This window comes from Zonotrichia albicollis, chromosome 6 (genome assembly GCF_047830755.1).
Source record: "Zonotrichia albicollis isolate bZonAlb1 chromosome 6, bZonAlb1.hap1, whole genome shotgun sequence".
NCBI classification, from domain to species: domain Eukaryota; kingdom Metazoa; phylum Chordata; class Aves; order Passeriformes; family Passerellidae; genus Zonotrichia; species Zonotrichia albicollis.
The window spans coordinates 40,375,455-40,401,001 of record NC_133824.1 but is presented as its reverse complement, the minus strand read 5'-3'; the positions used below and the strand labels follow the sequence as shown (position 1 = coordinate 40,401,001).

The 25,547-nt window shown below is 45.7% G+C and overlaps 1 protein-coding gene across 1 annotated transcript; it reads left to right on the top strand.

Annotated features, from left to right (window-relative positions):
* Positions 1–1,895: 1,895 nt before the first annotated feature.
* TH (tyrosine hydroxylase) lies at positions 1,896–25,118 on the top strand. Its single transcript, XM_005486568.4, has 13 exons — positions 1,896–2,050; positions 6,398–6,601; positions 9,558–9,732; positions 10,511–10,599; positions 10,813–10,880; positions 12,606–12,656; positions 13,451–13,596; positions 14,436–14,571; positions 14,696–14,765; positions 15,040–15,096; positions 15,675–15,770; positions 15,934–16,067; positions 18,335–25,118. Exons 1-13 carry the CDS (start codon positions 1,961–1,963, stop codon positions 18,492–18,494), a joined length of 1,476 nt encoding a protein of 491 aa, XP_005486625.1. The 5' UTR covers positions 1,896–1,960; the 3' UTR covers positions 18,495–25,118.
* The last annotated feature ends 429 nt before the right edge of the window (positions 25,119–25,547 follow it).

Here is a 25,547-nt window from a genome sequence, read left to right as displayed (position 1 = left end):
AGATACCTGAGCATTATTTTTGTGGCCTCTTTGGGAGTGGGTTCTTTTCTTCCTTACAATCTTCAGAGCTGTGTTCCCAGCATCCCAGCCTGTCCAACAGCCATGGTTCACCACAGCCAGGGACACAAAAATAAATCAACCATAGCATTCTGCTGATTTGTGTCCCCCCAACAGGAGGGTCCTCAAAGACCCCCAGCAGACAGGAGGTGGCTGAGCCTGCAGTGCTGCTCCTTGACTGCCTTCTAGGCAGTGGAGTGCCTTGGAACCTGCTCCCAAAATATTTTCTGAGAAAACCTTGCAACACCAGGCAGCATTACCCTCTACCGGTTTGGTCGGTTTTATCTTGTGTTTTGAGCATCCAGGGTTTAGCAGAGAGCAAATAGACAGTTTAGGAGCCTCAGAGGGGATTAGGGATGAAATTAAAGCAAAAGCAAGGCTATTCTCAGTGTGTGAGGTGATACCACACCTGAGGACACAGAGGCTGGGGATAGATGAGCCACGATGGCTGCTTAACTCCTTCCTCTGGTTTTCACTCTACTGATCAGCCAAGTGCCCTCAGCACCTGCAGTAAGAGAAGATATTCCACATGACTTAAAATCAATTTTGTCTCACTACTGCACCAATCTTCAGCTGCTGCCAGCTGCTTACTCCAGCTTCAACTCCCACCAATGAGCTTCCCAATCTGCCTTGGTGGGGCAGGCAGTGTTGGTCCCACTGTCTGCTCCCTGGTGTTTGGTAAACACCAACAGCTTTGCATCCTCAAGGATGTCAATGGGTTGTTGTTCCTCCAGAGCTTCTGGCACTGCAGAAGTCATCAGCAGGCTGGCACAAACTCAGCTGTCCTGCTGAGTGCAGGATGAGCCACCAACACTGCCAGATGTCAGTGCTGTGGTCAGCAAGGCTGCAGGTGAGCTCTCGGGCAGTCAGCTGGTGAAAGGCCACCAGCTTCTCTGCCACAGGGATTTGTGCCAGTCAGTGGCCTGTCACCAGGATGGAGGTGGCTCACACAAAGCACAGCCATGCGTTCCTGCAGCACTTGTTTGGGTGGGACAGCTGCTGCAAATCGAATCAGAGAAAAATGCCAGTTTTACTCACAACGAAGCAGAGGCTCTGGCATGGGTCTGACCTGTCACACTGTCAGCCCCAGCTGCACTCAGGCATTTGGTCCCTTAGGAATTACTGCAATAGGAGCAAAGCACTTAGGGAGGCAGGGCTGCCAGGGTTTTTCCAGGTTATTTCCTCTACAGCCTTTTTCATTTCTGAGGAGTCAGATCCTGCCCTCGTGCTGTCAGAGTGACACGGCCAAACAAAGCTCTGAGGTGGTGGGGGAGCCCTGGAAGGCACAGCTGTGTTCTCTGTTCTGACACACAGTTGTCAGTAGCCGGGTGCCAGGAGGTGCTCACATGAGAACAGCATCTAGTCCCGCAGCAGCCTTGCAGGAATCAGTGTTATTTTCCTACTACTTTACTGCCTCCATGACAAGGCAAACAAGGGGAAAAAAGGCTGGAGAGGGCTAAATCTCTGCCTTTGTTTTATTTCATCCTTTCACAGATCAAAATCCTTTCATGCAACTCCCAAGCTGGGGAAGCAAATGTGCCGGACTGAAACATGTAATGAGAATGAGCTCCATCCAGAAGTGGGTGGGGGGGGAAGGGGAAAGGAGAGAAGGGGTAAATTAGAGAAGAAATCTTTTGGATGCAGGCAAACAGGTGGGGGATTGTCTGGTCTGTGAAGGCAGGGTGTCTGCAATCTTTGTAGCGATTAGATTTAATGGGACAGACACGTTTCTCTCCTTCACATCCCCTCCTCCTCGCAGCCCGAGGGGGAGAAAGGAGGGAGGTGGTGATGGGGAGGTGGCAGGGGAAGAGAAGATTTGAAAGAGTCTTTGACGTCAGCCCTGCCCTATAAAAAGCTGGCAAGGAGCTGGAAAGCAGACAGCAGAGCTCGTGGAAGAGCAAAGATGCCAACCCCGAACATCTCCACCTCTGCAGCCAAAGGCTTCCGCAGGGCGGTGTCGGAGCTGGACTCCAAGCAAGCCGAGGCCATCATGGTAAGACAACCCTACCCCACTTCTTTCTCTCCCCCTCCAAAATCCACAGCGTCTTCCATAGCTATAGGCAGAGGCAGGCAAGGATAGATGGACCAACACTTGGTTTGTGGGACTTCCCCAACATAGGCATGTCTGGGCTCCAGGCTGGCAAAGGGAAATTATTCCAACAGTTCTGTCTACATACTGATACATGTGAAATGAAAACATTTAAGGGGGTGAAAACTTGAAATAATGAAACCACCTCAACAAAAAGTAAGGTGAATAACCCACAGATCTATTACAAGAATAGCAAGGAATCCCCATGTGAAAGGCAATTTGAAGACCTTAATGATTTCCAGGTTTCAAGGCATTAAACTGCAGAGATTTCACCTGTTTTAGCATAATAAATAAAGTGGGGCTGTTATTTCAGACAGCACACAAGGCACAGGCAGTTTAACTTGTTTGTTCATGGCCGCTGTATCCAGTTTATCTCCCAGAACATCCTTCCCCCATTTCTGTTCCCGGTCCTCCTTGATGAGTTCTCAGCCCTGTGTTTAGCCCAGGGAAAGCTCCTGCACACACCAGGTCTGAAAGTGTCAGGGAGAGAAGTGTCAAGTATCTTTAGAAAGCTGAGCCTGGCCAACCCATCAGACTTGCTGTAGGGACAGGGACATTTCAGCTCTTACCTTCGAAGACTTGCCATGCAGGATGAGCTTGAAGACTCCCAATATTGGACATTCCTGTGGGGCAAAGGTGTGGATAGGCAGCAGGTGACAATGCAGGAGCCAGTGCAGCCAGTGGCAATGGGTGCACCAGGAGGGGACCTGAGGAATAGAAATGGGTGAGGTAGCAGATATGTTTGGCAGATGTCTGCAGTGTGACTCCAGCAGGTCACTCTTAGAGCTCCCCATTTCTCTCCCTTGTACCTGCTGCCTTTTTCACCCATGGTCCTCTTAGCCCTGTGCAATGCTCTTCCTCACTAAAAATCAACCACTACATTGGGAGAAAGCTGTTTTGGAGAGTGGAGTTTGCTGGAAAAGGGAAACATTTAGGAAACAAGGAGGTAAGCTTGCTTTCTCTAATAAATGGAAATCAGGGAAGGCTTCCCTCTCATGCATTCCTTTCCATTTCGCAAAATAATGAACACTCGAGTGGCCCTTGAAAACCTGATATTTTCCAGGCAACTTGTAAAATCCATATTTCAGATGCTCAGTGTCTGGAGAAGTGAAGAGTGTTTGGTTATTGCACCCTCTGGGTACTGCTCTGTGTTTTATGAAAAAACAGACCACAGAACATAGGGGCCAGGGGAGTTCATGTTCAACAAGAGGGCTGACAAGAGTGAGGCAACCTGCTTGGGGTGAGTGGCTCCTCCAGCCTGGATGGCACATAAAACCTTAGCCTGTGATTGGTTTTGAATGAAAATTTTCAGAAAAGGGAAAACAAATAAAATTAAAACTTTGCCCTGTGAGGATCGCTCTGAGAGTTGGCTGCATGAAAAGCTTTTCTCTTCGCTCTCACCTAGCACAGGAGATCTCCACAACCCTGCCCTCTACCAGGCAAGAGGCATGACTCTGCATTTGTACCTGACATGGCATGTCCCTGGCCCTTGTGTTGTCACTGTGACCGTGGGATGCCCCACAGCCATCACCCACCATCACATCACCTCCAGCAGCTCTCAGGTGTTGCTTTGCCAGGGGAGCTGCAAGCTGGGGGGGAAATCCAGACCTTTGCAACCCCAGAACTCCCCTACACCAGCAGGTATTTTACATGTCAGCTGGGGCAGCCAAGCATCAAGCTCCATGGAAAAATCCTTGGTTATGTGTGAAGTTTTTCTGCTGCTAACAGTTTTTGCAAGAGACCCTGGGACTGTAGCTGGGGCAGAGTTTGGTTACAGAGCCAGGCAGGAGACAGCCAGTGGAGCCAAAAAAGCTACAAAAAGCACCCAGGAAAGCAGGGTTGTGACATTAATGTCCCCAGCCTTTACAATCCTTCCTGATTGCTGCAAATAATGAACCGGGGGGAAAAAAAGCAACAAAATCGCTCAGAACACAGAATTCTTAATGACAATATGCAGGCTGGGCATTCTGACTTGCAGCAAATTCGAGGAAGAAAAAATGAACAAACCCTTCATAAGAGGTGCAAACTAACCTTCAGAAGAGGTGAATGAGTCAGGCGCTGGTTAGGCAAATAAATGCTTGGCAAAATCAAATTACAGTTCTCGCTGTAGCCAGATATGCACTCAGGGAGGGAGTTTGCAAGGCAATTCAGAAATATCATATAATGGTGACTTTGGAAGAAAGGAAGGCATTTATCAAGAGATCAGTTTGGTTATTATATATGCCACATTCCTAATTTCCAGCAAAAGGAGAAAATAGCCCAATGAGCATAAATGTGAGGGGCAGATTTGAGGACAGTGAGGTGGGGAACACACAGCCAGGCAGCCTCCAGCTGGCAGAGGAGGCAACAGGCAGGCAGACTCTTCCCAGTCCTCTTCTTCTAAGCAAAATTCAGCCTTTTTCTGTTTTGTTTTGATTTTTTTTTCCAAATTACCCACTTAAACTATGCTATTATGCAGCTATGAATAGGAACCAAAGCCCCCACCCTGCCTGCCAGGGGCCACCCAGCCCCAGCACATGTGTGGGACTGGCTGAGTCTGCTTCCCCTGGTGCAGCTTTCCAGTCACCCAACTCTGGTATTTTAAACCCACCAGCTGGATTTTAATCTGGTTTACATCCTCAATATGGGGGTCTAATTTCCCTCCTCTACCCTCCTCCTACCCAGAAGTAAAATCCTGCTGTGCCAAAGCACCCTTGGGTAAAGCACTGCCTGGCTTGGGATGGCTGTGGAGCTCATTTCTGTGGCTACCACAGGGCACAGTTTGCTCTGCTTATTGCAGGACATTAAAGTAAACACCAGCTTAGCTTAAAACGCTGCACCGATGGAAAATACACACTTAAAGCTGAGCACATGCTCACAAGACTTTTAAAGTTATGACTGAGATCACCTGTTAGATGTCTTCCCTCTTTGGGCATGAATACCACAAGCAGCAGCATGCACTTATTTGTTATAAGGTGTTTTTCTATGCCCTGAGGAATAAAGGTGGGATCAGAAAATATAATTTTGGAGGGTTATCTTTACTGAAACAGGAGCAGATAGAGGTTTGTGTGGGCTGGTGCCTCGATGTGCTGCTGAGTTTTTGAGGCTGTATTTAAAGTGTCAGCTTTACACTGCTAAAGCATCCAAGAGGATTCTCACAGGAAACATGAGTTACTGATAGTGGGCTTTGAAAATCAGAGAGAAAATAAACTTAGTAGTCAGTCAGGCTGTCTTGTTAAAAGGAAAACACTCTTAATTTTCACAAGGTAGGGAAAGCACTGCTTAGTTAACATGTTCTAAATATTTTCAATGTAATCACAGGGAAAACTGCAGCCAGTCCCACTCCGTGTCCTTCTTCAGTGCTGTGCCAGGTTTCTTTTAGCAAGCTCTGGAGGTTTGTCATCTGGTTTGGGTCTTGAACACAGAAAACTGGAACCAGATGCATTGCCTCTGAATAGAAAACTGGTTGTAAAAAGACCAAGAACAAATAAGTTGGTATATGAGCTATTTGTATAACAAATGAAACAGCAGTGATTGAAATAATTCGGAGTTCACTATAAGTATAAACAGGTGTCCTGACATGACCTCAGGCACAGAGTTACATTTTAGATTCAATTCCAAGTAACAGGAATCTGCAGGAGTTTGTTCAGACAAAACAAATCTACAGATAAGTGGGAGGAATTTATTTTCTGGGGTATATGGTTGTGGTTTCAATTACACTTCAATGGATAAGCATCCAACTAATGTCAAAAGTAAATGTCACATTGGATCCTGGGAGCAGTTTTGCTAAGCTGCCCTGCTAATACACCTGCAAACAGTTCCTGTTTCCTGGCCATGCCACAGCTGTGGGCTTCACCTGTCCCTCACAAAATATCTTTTCTCAGATGACCTCAGGTTTATCTGATGTCTCTTCACTTGAGTCCATCTCACCTGTAAACCACATAAGGTTGTTTCTGGGTTTTCATTTTTTCAGAAGATATTGAAAACTGTTGCTAGGGGCGGTGAGAGGAGAAGCCCACTCTCCAGCTATGCTAAGAAGATATTTTACACAGGGTTTTTTATTTTTCCCAAAGATTCACATTTCTGAAAGTTCAGTTCTAAAACCTCAATCCTCATGAGTAGATCTTCCTCTACAAAGCCAGGCAAGTCAGTCCAGGCTTTCCCTGCTTCCTCTGCTGACACATACCAGTCACATCTCATCCAGCTACTGGGAATGCCTCTAATCTCCTCCATCTCTGTGAGCAGTGTCATTGATTTCTGTTCTGTCTTCAGTCTCCACGTTTCGTTGGAAGACGCCAAAGCCTCATTGAGGATGCCAGGAAGGAGAGAGAGGCTGCTGCTGCAGCCACTGATGCTGCAGAGTCCACAGAGACCATTGTATTCGAGGAGAAGGATGGGAGAGCCATGCTGAACCTCTTCTTCATGCTCAAGGGAGCCAAGACTTCGCCACTGTCCCGTGTCCTTAAGGTATTTGAGGTGAGTACCTTGGTACTCAAGGAACACACTCCAGGTTTCATGACTGGGCTGTGAGAAGCGTCACTTGAGTGTAATAAAGAAGCCTCAGACTAGGTCTGCCTACTTCAAATTATCACATTAATTGTCTGGTATCTCTGAAGTCATGCTTTGTTCATGGCCCAGCGTGTCCTCACTTGCCATCATAAGAAGGAGGTGTACCTCTGAGATGCAGTGCTATTAAGCTCTGGCCTTAATTTCACTTAATTATTTTCAGTTTCACACTCAAGTCCACACCCTCATGGTTTGCAGGGTACTCTGACAGCCCTCCCTGCTCAGCACTTCAGCTTCAGGCACAGGGCTCTGATCCCACATTCAAAGCAAGGTGTGTGCCCTGCCTGTCCACAGACCAAACCCATCTCACTTTTGGGTCATTACCATACTGGTCCTCAGTCAAATAGTTACAGGAACAACTTTGCGCTGGGTGTAAAACAGGCATATTGATTTCAAAATTACCTTTTCTATTCTGGTTCACATGTTAAAGGTTCTGTTGGTTCCCCTCAAGAGATGCATCCTGTCTATGCCTTTAATACCAAGAAAAACTGGTAACTGAGCTTTTTCCCTCTAGCCAGCAATGTAATGTTGCATTATATAGGATCTCACTGCCATGAATGGAAAGACTGAGATAAGTGCTGCCTATTTAAACAGTAATCCAAGCATGACAGCTTGCATTCATGTAGTGTGTTTCCATCAAGAATTATTCAAAAGTGTTTTGGAAACTGAGATTCTGAGATGTGTTTTATCTATGGTAGTTTAATTTCATTGACTTCAGCAGTCAGAGGAGAGGACAATTTGTTCCTATTAATCAGTCACATGCCTTGTTAGGGGCCTCTGGAGGTCTCTGATCGTCTCTGATCCAACCTCCTGCTCAGAGCATGCCCAGTCCCAGCAGGTTGTTTGGGGCTTTGTACACTATACAGAAAACCTGCTACTTAAAAACTGTAAACATACAAAAAGTGTGTTTGGGGGATAAGTATTTCCCTGAAAATGTAGGGCATTCTAGCTGTTCATTACCCATTTAGTATTACCTCTGATAATCTTATGAAAAACATTTAGATCTTCAGCAATTACAATTCCTCTATGAGGACTGTTGAAAGAGAAGCTGTTTTCTGGGCTCCAGACTGAAAGAACCTTTATGACAAATTTTCAGATAAAACCTGTGTGTTGAGATGACTGGGGTCTCCTTCTCAGAACACACAGATGCCAGATAAAGCATGACAAGTCCATCAGTGTAACATTCAACAGGCTGCTCAGTGGGTATGAAACAGATATGTAAGCTCTTGTACTTGGAAGAGTTTATGTTATACTGCATTTAAACTCTGTAATTTAAACAATTTTTAAAACATCAAGCGAGAAGCTGTGGCAGCTTATGTTCAAATATTGTTTGTTTCTTCCTGGAGCAAAAAAGCTCTTTGAGCTTGTCACAGAGACAGCTTTAAATATAATAAAAAGACAAGCATGTCAAGTCTCAGCAGAGGAAGATTCATTTCCCAGATCCCTCTGGCAATGCAGGTACAAGATATGAAAGCAGACGGGCATAATGACATTTACCTCATCATGAACCAGGCTGCAGGGAAGCTGGTTTCACTCTTCTGTATGTGTTACATGCAGCTAAAGCATAGGTAATGCAATCACAGCTGTCAGATTAATGCAAAGGTATCGATTGTTCAGGGGACAATGTAATAGTGAAGTTGGTAGGTACATTAAAAAACACAGGTAAATTTAATTTACCTGTGGCATCGCATCTGTTCCTTCTCATCTTTTTGCCTCTGATTAACAAAAGAAATCATGTCCCTTCCTCTATCAAAGGTCCTGCAGGAACTTTGGGAAGGTTGGGTCATTGCCTAGTGCCTTGGGCTTGTACTGCCAGTTTTCACTGAGCTAAAAAAAATACCCACAAATCTACCAGGGCCCTTTGCGAGACTGCACACATCATTTTGCCTCCTTATTCCATGGGGGAGGCCAGTTCCTACAGCGAGCCCAAATGACATCGGTGCTGGTGTGATCCCAGACCAGCGCTGGTGCGGGCGAGCCCCGGCGTTCAGCACCACGGCCAGAGCCGCGCCGCCCGCCCGCCCGCACCGCGCCCGCCCCCGGAACCCCACGGGACCCTGCCGGAGCCGTGGGGACCCTGCGGGACCTGTGGGATCCTGCCGGACCTGTGGGATCCTGCCGAACCCGCAGGGCCCTGCCGGACCTGTGGGACCCCGCCAGGCCAGCACTCCACTCACCACAGCCCCCACCAGCACACAGCCAGGGAGCGGCTGGGGTGGGAAAATGTAACGTGGCGCTCTGCCACATCAACTGGTCTTCTTTGCCATGTGGAAGTCTTCTGTTGGTAGTTATTGAACGGCCTCGGTGTTTGTGCAGAAGGAGAAAATGTGGAATTAACGGGGAAGGATGTTTATATGGGAGGGAGGTGAGGCTTGAAGAAAACAAGAAGGAATCTGTCCCAGACTGGGATTGTTCATCTTGGAAAAGAGAAGGCTTCTTGATGACCTAATTGCAGCCTTTTAATAACTGAAGGGGGTCTAGGGGAAAGATGGAGAGGGACTTTTTATAAGAGCACGTAGTGTCAGGACAGGGGGGATGGATTCAAACTGAAAGAGAGTAAGTTTAGGTCAGATAATAAGAAAAAATTGTTTACTGTGAGGGTGATGAGGCACTGAAACAGGTTGCCCAGAGCTGTGGATGCCTGGGAGTGTTAAAAGACTGGTTGGAGAGAGCTCTGAGCAACCTGGTCTGTGAAAGTTGTCCCTGTCCACAGCAGGGAGATTAGAATAAGACGATGTTTAAGGTCCCTTCCAACCCAAACCATTCTATAACTCTGTGTCCATATGGACATCTTTGGGTAGTAGAAGAAGGTGTTTCAAATGTTTCTTAATGTTTTGGTTTTTTCTTCCTTTCCATGTCTCAAAAGACATTTGAAGCTAAAATTCACCACCTGGAGACCAGGCTTAGCCGAAAGGCCCGTGAAGGGATCGCTGAGCTGGAATACTTTGTGCGCTGTGAAGTCCACAGCTCTGACCTCAATACTTTCATCAGCTCCATCAAGAGGGTAGCAGAAGATGTGAGGACCACTAAAGAAGACAAATGTAAGAAACTTACAAACACTTTCACTTGTGCTGAGAGACTGTTCTCTCCCTGTAGAAACAGTGTGGAGGCTTTGTTATTCCCAGTAAAGGGAAAGGGCTGCTGCGTGCTGAATTTGAGCAAACCAGAAGGGAGGGCCTCTGGGATACCTGAATCCTGAAAATAATTTCCTTCCTTGTCCTTTTCCCAACAGACTCCATTGTTCAGAGCCCATTCTTCTGGTAAAAGATTGAAAAAAACAGAAATAGGAGGTTGAATTTCATGCTTTGCTCACACCCCTTCTCATGAGAGCTCTCATTCCAGCCTTTTATATTATAAATGCAAAGAAGTTTCCTACCTGCGTGTTAGGACAGCTGTACAGATTCAGCACTAATCTACAAGAAACTTAATGTGCCATCTTGTCCTATCGGAATATAGGATCATTATTGTAGAATAATATTGTAGGAGAACATCCCTAGAGAACTATGACCAGCAGGATCTCTGGGTGTTTTTTAATGTGAATCACTCAGTAAAATCTCATTTTCATCTTCTTTAATTTTGCCACAAAATACTCTGCTGAGAAATGGGCAAGGAAGCAATGAAATGTAGATCATGGCATTAGACGTGACTCTAGGAAAGGAGCACTGAGGTTGTGAAACTACAACCTGGAAGTAGCTGTGTCATGTTGTATGTGTGCATTTGGTATGCCACATTATGTGTATCTTATTCAGCCTCAGAGCCCCTTCTCTTTAGGGGATCTTCCCTTCCACAGACAGACTGTCACTTTCTCTCTCCCCATAGTTCACTGGTTTCCCAGGAAAATCTGCGAACTGGACAAGTGCCACCATTTGGTCACCAAGTTTGACCCTGACTTGGATCTGGATCACCCGGTGAGTGTGTCTGCGTGCACCCTGTCACACTGCACTCCTGAGCTGTCCCAAGGAGGCAGGGAGATGAGAACACCCATGAGTGCTGCTGATCAGGGGACTGGAGTGTGACTGCCACCTTGACAGATGTCTCAACAGCCAGTGGTGAATTTTCCTGGGTGAGAAACTTTAGCAACTGATTAAAAGTCCTGTCTCTGTTCCTGTTTGTCACCACAGGGCTACTCTGACCCAGTATATCGGCAGAGAAGGAAATCAATAGCAGAGATTGCTTTTCAATATAAGCAGTAAGTCTCCTTCCTAACATTCATGTGGGGATAATGACATGTCAGTGAACCTATTGGGAAGCCATTGTATGTCACCTGTATGACACTTCTCTTCCTTTATGTTTTGTCTCCCCATTCAGCCTTCGCAGTACCTTTTGCGTCTCTCTTCTTTCTTTCCATTCCAGTTTCTCTTTAATTAAAAATATCTGTTGTCATTAATTCATACATTGGTAAGGGTATAGTAAGAATAAACCTCCTGCATAACAGAAGCCAGATATATATCCATCAGACCTCAACTTCATTTGGAAATGTGGCATCTCTTTAGAATGGCATCTAGTTTTTCTTCAGTGTTTCAAGTACTGAAAAAGATACCCATGCCCAGAAAATTTGTTCCAAAGGTTCATTATCCTGGTCATGAAAAAATGTGGGTTTTACTTCTAAGCTGGACTTTGATAGCTTTAGCTTTTACCCAATGGATCACACATGCCTTTCATCTACTAGATAAAATACTGCTATCAGATTTTTTCTTTTTTGCTATGAGGGTATTTATAGGCTAAATGATTTGCCTCCTTACTCTGCTAAATTAAATAGATTCCAGTAATGTTCTCATCATTGTCTTATATAGATTTAAGACTATGCCTTGTACTCTTACTTAATACTCCTATTCTGATACACGCAGTGATAGCACACAGTGTGTTCACTACAACATCAGACAGAGTCTGATATTCAGTTAGGTTTGTAAAACCTTCCCTAGATCCTATTCAGTGATGCCGCCTTTCACCTTAGCATTCTCTCTCTGAGCAGGGCTTTAAGTGCTGAAAGCAGACTACAGAAATTATATGGGTCACCTGTTTGAGCTACCCCTGCAACTGGTGTGATCCCAGCAAGGGCTTCTGCTCTGGTTCTCATGTACTTTGCCAATTTGAAGCCCAGAATATGGACACTGATGGTTTTATCCTGTTCAAATACTAAACACACAGAAAGTCATGGTGCCAGAGGAAGAGTCCCAAGTGACACAGGGTTAAATACTGTTCTAAGATGAGGCACCAGTTCAAGAGGTCTTCTCTAATATCTCACCTACAGGTTAACATTTATGAGCCACTGTGTAACATCCCTTCAGGCATCCCTTCAGGATCTGTGCTTTACAATGTATGAATATCTCATTTGTCCAAACACAGAAAATAAAGATTTAGGAAATACAATTGTTAACTATGATGAGAAAAAGCAAATTGTCATTTCATCAATGCCTATTTACATCAATGTTGAAATTTTCTTTTCCTGCCATCCTTAACCTTCCTTATTGACAATATATTTTTCTGCAGGTCAAAATACATTTAGTTTTCCTTATTAGCTGCTTTTATTTCCCAGCCACTGGTTCATTCTTGGAGCCATCAGCTCCCTGAAGTTCAGATATATGGAATAAATTTATTTTCACAAATGAAGTCTTTCAATTTTTTCCAGAGAAATCCATTTTCTTCCCCCTGGTAAATATTACACCTGCTAAACTCTTGCTCATCCCTTGTTCTTTCACAATCTCTGACTAGAATCATGCTTTTCTTTGCACCTGTGTATTTGCTGCACCTGTACAAATGACCCAGTACTAAGGCTTTGTTTTTCCTGTCACCCCCTCATTTGGTTTTTAAAGATTTAAGAACATCATGCAGAGTTTCTCTAGAGTGCTTCCTTCTCCTGGGGAAGAGGGGCCTGGCTGGGGCTCTGCTCAGTAATGGTGCCTTTGCCTTGCAGTGGGGACCCCATCCCTCACGTGGAGTACACGGCGGAGGAGACAGCTACCTGGTGAGTGCTGATTTCATGATTAGGGCTGATTTCACCACTACTGCTTCACCACTAGAAGCTGGGAATCACAACCCAAACATTCAGGGCATGACCTCTTGAAAAATGTGTCAGGAGTGCGAACATCCTACTTAATGGCTTGTTATGAAAAACCCTTCCATGGTGCAGACTCCAGGAGTTTCCTCCAAAGGAGCCTCCCCACACCCCACAAAGCAAGGTGGATAATTTGGAGCCCCACTTCTCTAAGGGTCCTGACTCAGTAGCAGCCTCCAAACAAAGAGCAGTTGTCACAGCTGCAGGAAGAAGTGTGAGGCCCATGGTGAATATCTGTGTGGTGCCTCACAGGCCTCACTTAGGAAAGCACTCTCTTTGAATATGATTTTTTCCAGGAGTGTTGTGCAGGAGTGTTTCTGAAAAGAAGGCCAGCTCCTATGAGCTGAGTACACAGGCTTCTCAACAAGGTCATCTGGTTCTATTGACTGTCTTCACAGTGCAGCTTCAGGAGTTAACCTACTGGGAATATTTTAATTCCAGCTAATACCTTTCATACAGTTTTCTGACCTCCCAGTCAGAAATACGTCTGTGCAGACACAGACCTGTGCTGCCTTTGCAGGTTCATTTGAATGTGTGTCTGTGTGCTTACATACTTCTATCAATGTGCAAAGACATAGACTTAGGTGGAGAAAGGCAAAAGAGCACAGAGCCTAAAGACAGGAGTCCCTGATAGTGCATAGCCAGAGCGCACGAGGGGACTGGACACATTAACCACTGAATGTCTGCCACCTCTCCTCCTGAAGGAAGGAGGTGTACAGCACCCTGAAGAGCTTGTACCCCACCCATGCCTGCAAGGAGTACCTTGAGGCTTTCAGTCTACTGGAAAAATTCTGTGGCTACAATGAGAACAACATCCCTCAGCTGGAGGAGGTGTCCCGCTTCCTAAAAGGTGAGTGCGAGCCGGGGGCACCCAGGTTCAGGGTCTGAACCCAAAGCAGTAGTGAGTGAGCTGAGATTTAGGAGGAGAGCTGGTGCCTTGGGCATTACTCAGAGGACAGAGGTAGAGCTCAAGTGATGGGGCCTGCAGCTAAACACAGCGGGCTGTGGCTGAAGGGCAAGCCTGTGGTCAGATGATCCCACTGAGCACCTGAAGAGCAGGTGCTGTTCCTAGGAGGAGCAGGATGTTATGAGTATGAACGAGGCCAAACTTTCTCTGGAGAAAGAGATTCTTGTTTATTAAAATAGCTGTGAAGAATGGAGTATCCAGGATAAGCCCAGACACCCACACAGCGAGCCAAAACCAGAACAGTGCACTGAGCTCTCCCCACAAAACAATGATCCAAAAAGCAGAACCCTGACCCAACAGCACTCCCCCCATTTATAGCCCCCTTCAAGTCCAGGATTGGTCCATTTTGGATCCACATGGTGATTGGTCCATTTCCAGGCTTCTCATTGGTCTTTAACACCATTAATTCTGGACCAATCGTTTCTGCAGGGCTTTGAATGATTGGTCAGATCTTCCATCCAATCCCTCTTCAACCTCGCCTTGCCCCACCAGACTGCCCTTCCACCAAATCCTGGACCCTTCTAGAACATTCTAATAACCTCCCTCCACTCTTAACGTAATAAAATTAATATAACATAATTAATACAATATAATTGAACTATACCCTAATTTAACATAACTTTTGCCTATAACAAGATGGATTGGGCTGGGGCTACAGTGCTGGGAGCAGCGGTGCAGCCCATGGGCCGTGCTCCCCGCTCAGTCAGTGTGTGCTGTTTCAGAGAGGACTGGCTTCCAGCTGCGGCCGGTGGCCGGCCTGCTCTCAGCACGGGACTTCCTGGCCAGCCTGGCCTTCCGCGTCTTCCAGTGCACGCAGTACATCCGCCACGCCTCCTCGCCCATGCACTCCCCCGAGCCGTGAGTATCGCCCATGGCCTCCCTGCCGCAGAGCCTCAGCTGCCCAGCCATCACCCTTTTCCCCAGCAAACACTCTCTGTCTGCTGTTGACCATGTTTGCCTCCTTTCCCGCTCCCCTTGGCAGGGATTGTTGTCACGAGCTGCTGGGGCACGTCCCGATGCTGGCTGACAAGACATTTGCCCAGTTCTCTCAGGTAAGGTGCTATCTGCTTTCTCCCCCTGAGAGGTGGGAATCCAAACCCCGGTGTTGCCACCTAAACCTTTCTAGTTCTTATTAACCATGAGTTCTATGGTGGACCAAGACCCTAAATACTGACTCTGCAACAAAGTGGTTTTAGTCTGATCACGATGAAGTCCCAGCAGATGCCTGGCACTGCAGGGCAGCAATATGTATGGTCTTGAGCCAATAAAACAGACTAATCAATGTCTTAGGCCCTCGGTCCTGATGTTTGCCCCTTCTCTTCCTAGGACATTGGGCTGGCATCTCTGGGAGCAACTGATGAAGAAATTGAGAAACTAGCAACGGTAAGTTTTCCCCTTTGCTGGATAGGAGGCACAACACCTCCAGCAGTACTTTTGTAGTATCAAGAGGACTGGTCCAGCCTGGTATTCCAAGATTTGCAGGCTCAGAGCTCCCACCCAAGCTGCCCCATGCTCTTTTCATGATGACTGTGCAGAGCAGAGATCAGTTAAACAGCAGAGCTCACTTGCACATTAACCCAATTTTCTCGGGCACCAGTAGTATCACCAAGCATCGGATTTCCAGCAGCAGCACTGCTGGGACTCTTTGGGATGGGATTAAATGACATCTGCTTCCTTTGGCTCTCCCTCAGCAAGGTGACCTGTCCTGCTCCAAGGACACTAAACAGCAGCATCTCATAGCAGATGGAACAAGCCCAGGGACACAGACTCTGTCCTGGTGTAGCAGCAACTTAGTTTAGCACTTTTCTCTGAAAGCAAAGTGTAGAGAGGGAACAAAGAAGCAGGTGCCTGTTCCTTTAACCAACCCCAGACCCTGGCCAATGGTGTAAGGGCTCAGAAGTGACAGGGAGATGAGGATGAGGAGCTGTGTCCCTCAGGAATTTTTCTTTTTCTTTTCACAGCTTTACTGGTTTACAGTGGAGTTTGGGCTCTGCAGACAGAATGGAATAGTCAAAGCTTACGGAGCTGGTCTCCTCTCTTCCTACGGGGAGCTCATAGTAAGTCCCACCATAACCTGCCTCTGCTCTACACCCTGTAGAGAAAAACACCTCCTGTTTCTGCACAATGACTTCCCTCAGTCTGTTCTCCACCTTTGCCTACCCCATATGTGCCCTCCACTCCCCTTAGTCTCATGCTGGATTCTTTCTGCTGTGTTCACAGCACTCCTTGTCGGATGAACCAGAGGTGAGGGACTTCGACCCTGATGCTGCAGCTGTTCAGCCCTACCAGGACCAGAACTACCAGCCTGTTTATTTTGTGTCTGAGAGCTTCAGTGATGCCAAAAATAAGTTGAGGTAGGACTGGGCATGAGAGAGACCCAAACAATAGGAGATTAAGATGCTATCTATTGAAATAGGGTTTGACGGTTTGGCTGCTTTCAGTCTCAGAAGTGCTCTGAAAACTTTGATCGGGTCTTCCAAAGTAAATCAGTTCTCCAGATCCTACAAGCAACATGCTTGACATGAATAGATCTATCTAGGGGAAAAAAAAAAATGGCTTCTGCCACCTAGGCTTGTTAATATGTGTTCCTGGGCCCCAGATACCATCCCACCATGGTAATTGGGTTTCCCAATCCCATGGGACTGCAAACAGAATGGTAAGGGTCAGCTCTACCCACAGACATCTGTTCAGAAGAGCATTTTCTTGGTCATACCCAGAATTGCCCACAGGAGGAAAGCTCAGTGCTTGGACTGCTTTGATTGACAGAGGAAAACAGCCTATACCACTTTTATCCTCACTTAGGAAAGAGACAGGATGAGGCAAACATGACGTACAAGACTTTACAGTTCCTGCAAGAGGGGTATTTAATATAAATAACGTGGTGAGGACTGCTATATTTCAACTTCTGCTTTTATTACCCTCACTTGCACTGTTCATACAACCTGGAGTCCAGCTGCTCAAAAGCAAGCACAGGGGAGCCCATAGTCACACACACATACACACTAGACTGCTTTAAAAAAACCCCAACTGCTGCCTAATGAGTCATTTCCTTGCATTTAAAAGGGAAAATTCACCACATACACAGCCAAGATTGGGCTAGAGAGTCTTGACGGTGACAAGCACTGTAAATTATCCTCTTTAAGGAGCTCAGAGACCACACAGATGCTGCTCTGTGAGGTGAAAACATTAAAGCATCATCCCTTTTGCATTAGTGGCAGCTGCCACCACGGGCCTGACTATCAGTGTTACTCCTGGGGAAAAGCCTCTTTTCTCAGGAAGGACACGCTCCCCCAGTGCCCTTCCAAGCAGCCATGCTGTATCTAGTTGCTTCAAAAGGTGTCAAGTGAGCGCACCCATTTTGGAGGGCAGGTTTCTAGCTATTAGCTGCTGTGCTACGAGCTGTCACTGTGGCTGCTGACATTAACAAGAGAGTGAGCAGGACTTTGCCTGGCAGAACTGAGAGGAACCACATCTTTTAGGAGGAGGACACCATGAGTATGCAGGAACCTCCGTTGTTTATGCTTTTTCTCGTTGTTTTCCTGCCATGGAGTGGCAGCTCCCTGCCAGCGCCAGCCTGAGCCCTGCACCGCGTTTCCCCGTTTCCCCTTGGCTCTCTGTGCTGTGTTTTCCTCCAGATCCCTCCAGTTCCGGGCTAGCCATGAAGTCCCAGCTGGAGGAACATCTGTCTCCATTTGGGGAAGGGCTGCGCTTGCCCGAGCTGTGCCAGAGCAGCCACAAGAGGGTAGCCTAAGCTAAGCAATCCAGGAGCGAAAGGGTGAAGCCTCGGCAGAGGACAGGAGCACGCCTGTTGTTAGCGCTGTTTGTCCCCTCATGTTCTTCCACCGTGAGACTGCAGCCACAAACACCTAACTATAGATTTTCAGCTCCATAGTCACACAACCCTCAAATGAGAAAACCCTGCCTTGTCAAGTCGACAAATCTCAGTGCTGGAAGTGAATGTGGGCAACTTTAGGGAACTCCTACCCTTGATTTGCTTTCACTTGGCCACATGTTTCTCCATTAGAAAAACAGCAACAAGGGCTTGCTCTTGAGAGATATCAGGTAGAGTCAAGCTCATCGCTGGGATTCAGGCTGCATTTGGCTTTGGGTACAGCAGTGCAGCTTTGATGAGAACACAAGGCTCTGGTGACACTATTCTCAACCTCCAGGTCTGAGCCACTGCCTGTCAAGTCTATCCATAATAAGCACACAGCTATTTCCCCCCTCCCCAAGCAGAGATTAGTCAATAAATGCATGTCAGAAAGGATTTAGTAATATACTGTGATAATACCACAGGCTTTCTCTGCAATTAGCTTCTAAATCTCCTTGGCCTTTTTTGAAAAGGGAATTGCAGCAGAGAATGCCTGGCAGTGGCCATGGAGGTGACCACTTTGATGTGCCCTCCTGTTTGGTGCAGCCCACAGAGAGCCACAGTCAAACTCATGGTGTTCCTTGACAAACAGAAGGGATCTCAACTACTGCTTCAGTGGAGCTGGAAAGGTGGAAACTCTGCGTAAAGGAGTCATTAACCTGTGCTGATCTTCCTGGGAAAATGGTGATGAGTAGGAGGGAGACTGAGGACCCCTGCCCTGTACCTATCCTTGTGCACCTTCCCTTGCAGGAGCTACGCGGCGCACATCAAGCGGCCCTTCTCGGTGAAGTACGAGCCCTATACCCACAGCATCGAGCTCCTGGACAGCCCCCAGATGATCTGCCACTCCCTGGAGAGCGTGAGGGATGAGCTCCACTCGCTGATTAACGCGCTCAATGTTATCAGTTAATACAAGAACTGAGCCCTTTCTGTCCCCTCCCAGCCCCAGAGTCCTGCCCTGCCCTCTCCTCATTCCCAGCTGATCATTCCTACCTGTCTGCCCCAAACATTGGCACTGCTGCCTGTCACCACGCGACCCCAACAGCTTCCCACGTTTGTATGTAGGGCCAGCTCGGAGGAGGGCAGCAGGACACACCCCAGGCCTGCTGGCTTTTTGGGTAGCTTTTCTATTGACTGCTGGAAGAGGCTTAGCAGATACAAAAAGCATGGCCAGGCTAAGAAATTGGGAGTCAAGAGCTGTGTGCTAGGCTCCTGGGTGCAAGGAAGAGGAGAAAATCTACTGTATTCAAAAAGAAAAAAAAGAGAAGCAATAATTTTTTTAATTGCAATTTGAGAGAAAAATTTAATCTGCCTTTTTTTTTTATCCCCAAAGCAACTCTATGAGTCTTGTTCTTAGTTATTCTAATATTACTATCACCTGATGTAGCTCAGGTGTGTGACTAATGCTATTGCTGGCCATTTCCAAGGAAGGTAAACATCTGGTTTGGATGCTCAAACCCAGTTTCATGCAGTTTTCAGTGTAGATATTAATGGTTTGATCTGACCCAAAGCTCTTGGTTTTCCTCCCCCTGCTTTTGCCCTTCTTATCTTCTTGCAGGCTGTCTCATAACTTAGCGGTTTGCTCAGAAGTTTGGCCCAAGGTTATGCAGCTGTGCAGTATCAGAGCTGGGCTTGGGATGTGTGGAGGCTGCTAAACAGCTGTGGGGGACAGTGAAGGGGAGAATTACACAGAGTTGTTTGCATGATCATTTATAACGTTTCTGTGTCGACTTTTGCCGTCCTTATCCACGATATATGATTTTTATAATTTCCTCTTTAAAGAACTGCAGGACTTGGCAGTGAAGTTTTGGCTATTAAAACGGCTAACATTGTTCTCCAGTGTTACTTCTACTGTGGCTCAGTCATAATAGTTTACAATCCATTACTCTTTTTCCCATTTCAGACCTCCACATATATGTGCTTTAACCCCAGTTCTCTCAAATTTTAACTCCTTAGCTACTGATGGCACTTAGACTCCTGCCCGCTTCAATCTCTCCTTTCTGTTTCTTTTCTTATTTGACCCTTCCTCCTAAATTCCTCCTAAATTGCTTAAAAGGCCATTACTGAAATCAGCAGTTTGACACCAGGGCTAGCTGCTTTTCCTCAAGCTGTTTGTCCTCTTTGGATTTTTCTGTAAACCGATAAAACTACTGAGTTAATTCAGTTATTGTCATTTCAGAGCCCTTTTTCCAAAGCTGCAGCTATGATTTCCCAATCTGGGTGGATCCAGATCATGAGCTGTAACTCTCAAGGCTCCCTTAAGAGCTGTAACAATTTTTCATTTGGGTTCTTCAGATATTACTATTAGATTAAGTAGCTGGAGCAGGCTATGCAAGACTAAGGCAGGCTAGGCATAGTTTAGCCATGAAAATCTTACTGGTGACTTGAGTAAAACTGACTAAAAAGAAACCAAAAAAAAAAAAAACAACTCAAAAAAAAAAACCAAGAAAAAAGGTGAGAAAACAATCAGGCAAGCTATTATAATTTTGTCTGTGTAGTTAATGCATGGGTTATGATCTTTTTAACAAGAGAAGTGCCATTTTGCTGGTGTTCAGGTTGCTGTTTCTCCTCTCCTTTGGTAGTGTCCAGCTCCTGGCTTGCTGCCCATGAAAGCAGCAAGGATGCTCCAAACCCTGCAGCAATGCCAGGCTCCTGATCAGGACTGGGCAGGGAATCTCTCTGTGGAGGCATTTGCTCTCCAGAACCATAAAGGTCTGAAGGTGATCATCTCTAGGTCTCCAAAGCACTTCACAGTCTTAAATATCTAAAATTAATGCAATTTGTAAAAAGACTAAACTCATTAATATGGAGTGATAAGCCAATTTAGAAATCCTTGCAACTGCAGGAGACCTCAACTCCTCTGCCTTGCCTTGGAGTTTGCATTGCTGCTCCTTGACTCTGTCAGCTGCTGCTTTTTTGAGGAGCTGTAGTAAAATCTGCTGTCCTGCAAAAATAGCAAATAAGCAAGACTTGCAGCATGCTCCAGCCCCATGAGTATGCAAGCACACAAACAGATGTGCTGCAGCTGGGGGAAGGTGAGCACCAGGAGGGTTGCACTCCCTTGCTTTTGGGACACGAGGCTGAGCTGGGGCAGGCTCTGAGTGTAGGGGCCAGGGCTACACAGGTGCCAGAGGTGCCTCTTTGGGCCATTTTCAGTGTCTCTGTTCTTCACAAATCCGTGACAAATTCCAGAATTTTTTGGCCCCTTATGGAGACATCTAAAAATATGAACCTGTTTGTATTTACTATTGCCCTCACCTACTTAATATCTTAGAGGATTTATCTTGTAAGTAACTTAATAGGTCCCCTTTCACTTTGTCTCTAAGCCTTGTTCCTTTTTATCTATTTTCAAATACATTACTTGGCTCCTTATTTCATAAGCCATATAGGAATTGGATCCTTGCTTTCTCATTTTACACATTTTTCTCATGTTGCTTCTTCTACCAGGGCATTGCTTTCTTCTTTATCTTGCCAAATATTTTAGGCTCTTGGACACAGGGCCACTAAGAGACAGGCTATTCAAACAAAATATGGTAGAATTGTAAACCAATCCCTAAACTATCACTGCTTTTAAAGCTACTGATAGCAAAGTTAACTTTTTAACCCATAATTTTGGATATTGTTCTACGATTGTCTTTAGATTATTTTTAATAGTCTGACTAATTTCTTTCTGCCATTCTGGGTGATTACAGGTGGTAGGGTTTATACAGTCCTTGCTTAATCCCCAGGCTATTTATTTAGTTTTGAATTCTTCACTTAAAACCTCACCCTTCCCAACCCTTCCCTCTGTTCACTTTATGCTGTCTCAGGTGCTGTCCACACATATGAACAATTTGCTGTAACAGCATTGTTGCAGTTCCAGTAGTTGTATTCGTTTTAGGAGGAAGAACCCTCAGCCTGCCCAGGAAAGGTATTTATTGTGGCAAACAGGTACTGATTTGTGACAGTTTATTGGGGTGATCCCTTGACAGTACTTGTCACAGTCTTTAGTTTAGCCAATGCAGCAGAGTTGGCAGCTTTCTTTTACTAACCCACTTTTGCACACCTTATGCAGTTTTTATTTTTTCCTATGTTTCTTACTTCATTTGAGGCCAAGTCTAAACTCTTTACACTCTTTTCAGAGTACTCTACACTTTTTTATGTAGCTCATTATGACAATTACTTTAGACAATTAGCTCATAATGAGCTACATAAAGAAGTGTAGGATGCTCTTGTTCAACTGCATCCCATCTTTTTTTAGCTGTCACCTGATTGGGACTGCAGTAAATAAAGTCTGAATTAATTTATCTAGTTGCTCACTAAATTACTCGCTTGCTCACTTCTCAGTATTGTTTGTAGTCTTCACATTACTTCAACATCCTTTAAATATATTTTATTCCCACTCTCTCTCTAAGCTTGTAAAGTAGAAATCCTGTTTTCTTCATAGGTGTCCCACCATGTGCTTGCCATTGCTCATCTCCCCATTATGCAACCAGTATTTTGTTCTACTGCCAGAGAGTAGCTGTCTGTAGAGAGGTGTTGGTAGAAGGGTTTTTTGTCTACTCACAGCCTGTAAGTTCCTTGGCATGATCCTTTCTCTAGTTTGCCCACTGTTTGTTCCCTCATTCCACTGATAGGAGTGTCTTGGGTTATTTTTCCTCTTTGATCAAATGTAGCACTCTCATGAGTGTGCAATACCTTTGGTTCATTCCTGGTTTCCATTGAAAGGATATCCACATTAATATCCACTTCTTCCCTTTGCGTGTAAGAGCAGAGTAAGAGCAGATGGGATACAACTGCATTATCAAGGGGAAAGCCTCAAACTCCATCACAGCCCAGACTGCCTCTAACCAGGATTTCTCATGGCCAAGGAAATTTTGGTCCAGCCACCGGAGAGGACTCATATGCTACTGGTATCCATTTTCCTCCTCTATTTCTCTGTAACAGCACGGCTCCCACAGTATCAGCTCGTGTTGAAATTCTTGTTATGAATAACTTTCCCTTAACTGAGAATTTCAGTGCAGAAGCTTTTCAAGCAGCTTCTTTCATGCCAGATAAAGCACTGTCTTGGTCTTTGCTCCAGTTCCCTCCCTGATTCCTTTCCTGTCATTTCCACAATGCTCTGCTGCTATTAGCAAAGATGGATACACTGCCATAAGATACTAGCACAGCTAAGATATGCTGCCATAAGAAATTTAATTCTCCCAGCACTCTTCACAGTTGGGATTGATTAGTGGGAGTATTTATTTCACAGAAAGCTTAACCTTTCTATCATTTATCCATCTTCTTGTTTCACCAGTTTCAGAGTCCAGGCATTTAACTTGAGGTTGTTTTAATTGTGCCATATTCAAGTTGACATTAAACACTGGTCTATTAATTTTAAAACTCAGCTGCATCTCTCTTGTACCTGTTCTTCTGTAGCTGCAGTTCCCCAAATATCACATAAGGCAATCTCTTTTCTTTGTCCCCCACAAACATCATTCAAACCCTCTGCTCACACGAGCATGTGCAGCAGGGCAGGTGCTCGGCCCTGTGGGATGCAAGTAAAGGTATCTTGTTTGTCTCTTAATGTGAAAGCAACTCTGTTAATTGCTTCTTCCCCTGCATTTTGCCATATGGAAGCTTAGTGTGAATCGTGAGGGTGCATTTGTGCCACTACCTCTCCTAATTCATTTGCTGTCCAAGGAGCCTGACTCAGCCAGGGACCCTGGAGCTACCTGTGCTCTGCTGGGAGGGGTTGGTTGGTACACGGTATCACGTCCTGCTGCTCAAGTCCAGGACATTCAAGCAGGCCCCTATCAGTTTACTGAAGACTCTCTGTCTTCCTTGAGCTTATGGACTGGTAGTGATTGTGCCAATTGGATCCTTGTCTTACCATCCTGCTGGGCAACTTGATTAAATGCCCATGGTGGCAAGATTAAAAGTTTATCAAGGAGGTGTCTGATGTACAATGGTTAAAAGCTGGTGGAGCACACACTCTAATCAATTTACCACCCAAGCGCCATTTAATTCTAAATATAAGCAGTTTCTCTACTGTTGTGCTTCCTTTCAGTGCCTTCAGATCTGCAGCTACCTGCCTTGGGGTAATTTTTTTTTTTTCATTTTAACAGCTACAACAGTTTGATCTGCCATACCCATCTACCCTGTGACAGCATTTGGAGTCTTGGGGGGATAGGCTGCTATTCTCAACTTCTCTTTCTTTTCCCATTTGCCCATATCATCCTTGAAATCATCTTCCTGTGATGGCTCCCGATTCAGTTCTCTACACCGCTTTCTGGAACTCCAGCAGTTATTTTTAATTTTTGCATCCCAATCTGCTTTTGCAAGTGTCTAATTTTAGCTTTGCATTTACTATGATCAGGTCCCTTTTGAGCTCTCCCTTGCTCCAGGGCGAACCACTGCACTATATATGTTAATCACCCTCCTTAATTCTGTAGTTTTTCCTTCTCTTTTTCTAAATTCATCTGATTCTCTAATTGCCATTGCACATCCTTATTGCCTTTTTGGGCCACTAGATGGTATTCCTTTTCTAAAGACAAGCTTATTTCAAGTCACTGGATAGACCCTTTCAAACCACAATTTTCCCATTGAAGCAGCTGATGTTGTGGTGTTGCCTTGGTATAGATTATTGCTGTTTCCCATAACAGTCCCATTAATAGAAGCAGTGAATCCTTGAGTCTCTTTTCAGCCACTCTCTCATATCGGGAAACATTTGGTCTCTATCACCCATCAGCTTCCTGTGGGCTAGAGAGGCGCCCACAGCCCCTGCTGTAATCTCTGATATTGTTGGGATTTCCTGCAGCCCTTCAGTATTCCTGGTTTTAGGCTTTTTCCTGAGTTGTCTTGGATTTTTCCCATGCTTTCACTTTTGTCTTAAGGTATCCCTCAAGTATTGTGCACAAGGCTGGTTAGGTTTGTAGAGTTGCCTTGAATGAGGTCACAGAATCACAGAATGGTTTGGGTTCCAGCCCCCTGCCATGGCAGGGAGCCTTCCACTGGACTGGGTTACTCAGAGCTCCGTACAGCTTGGCCTTGAGATCACTCAGAGAAAAAGACTCTGAGGATCTACCCAGTCAAACCCTTCACCAAAAGATGTTATGAATTCCCTTTTCCTGATCGTGGAGCAGATTTGTAGGGTTGTGTGGCTGCTTAGAGCTAAGTGTGAGCTCATGTCCTTTGGGTGGGTCACGGGATCCTTCACACCATTCCCCCAGACCTCACCAAACGTGACTGCAAGCTCTATAGAAAGTGACTGGGGAAAACCAAAGTGATGGGTCAGCCCAGGTTAAACTCTCCTCTAGAAGGAGCATGGGCTGGCAAGGGAGGAAGAAGGGGGAAAAGCCTTCCTCAGAGCCAGGCCCCAGCACCCCTGTGGTGTGTGCCTGTCTCAGTGCCTCACTGAGTGGTCTCACTGTTGTTGCTGCTGCTGCTGCTGTGGGTGGATCTGTCTGTCTGTCTCTCTGTGTAAAGAAATATGAAACAGAATTATTTTTCATTTTGGAATTGTGCTGCTGCTCACATGATATTAAGAATAAAAAAATATATTTCTGGTCTAGCATCCTGAGTTTGACTCTTCTGAATCTTCTGCTGTCCAGATTCAGGTTGGCTGCCTTGCCTGCAGGCAGTATCCAAAATCCAGCCTGGGGCACGTTATGGTGGAAGACCTGCGACTTGCACTCGTGCAAAATGTTTATTTGGAGGTGGAAAATGCTTTGCAGACGAGATGATCTAAGCCTTTCTTTGGCAGGATATTACCAATTGCACAATTATGCATGAAACAGTAGTTGGGAGGTCTCTTTTAAACAGTGAAACACCAGGGGACTTGCCTTCACCAAATACATTTTGTCCCAGCATTTCTCACTGTTTCTGTGTCTGCTGCATCCAAGTGGATGGGGTACAGGATGCCCAGGATCGGGATGCAAGTCCAGAGACCAGAAGGTATGCCCAATCACGTAAGTGTTTCCTACTCTGGAGTTATCCTCAT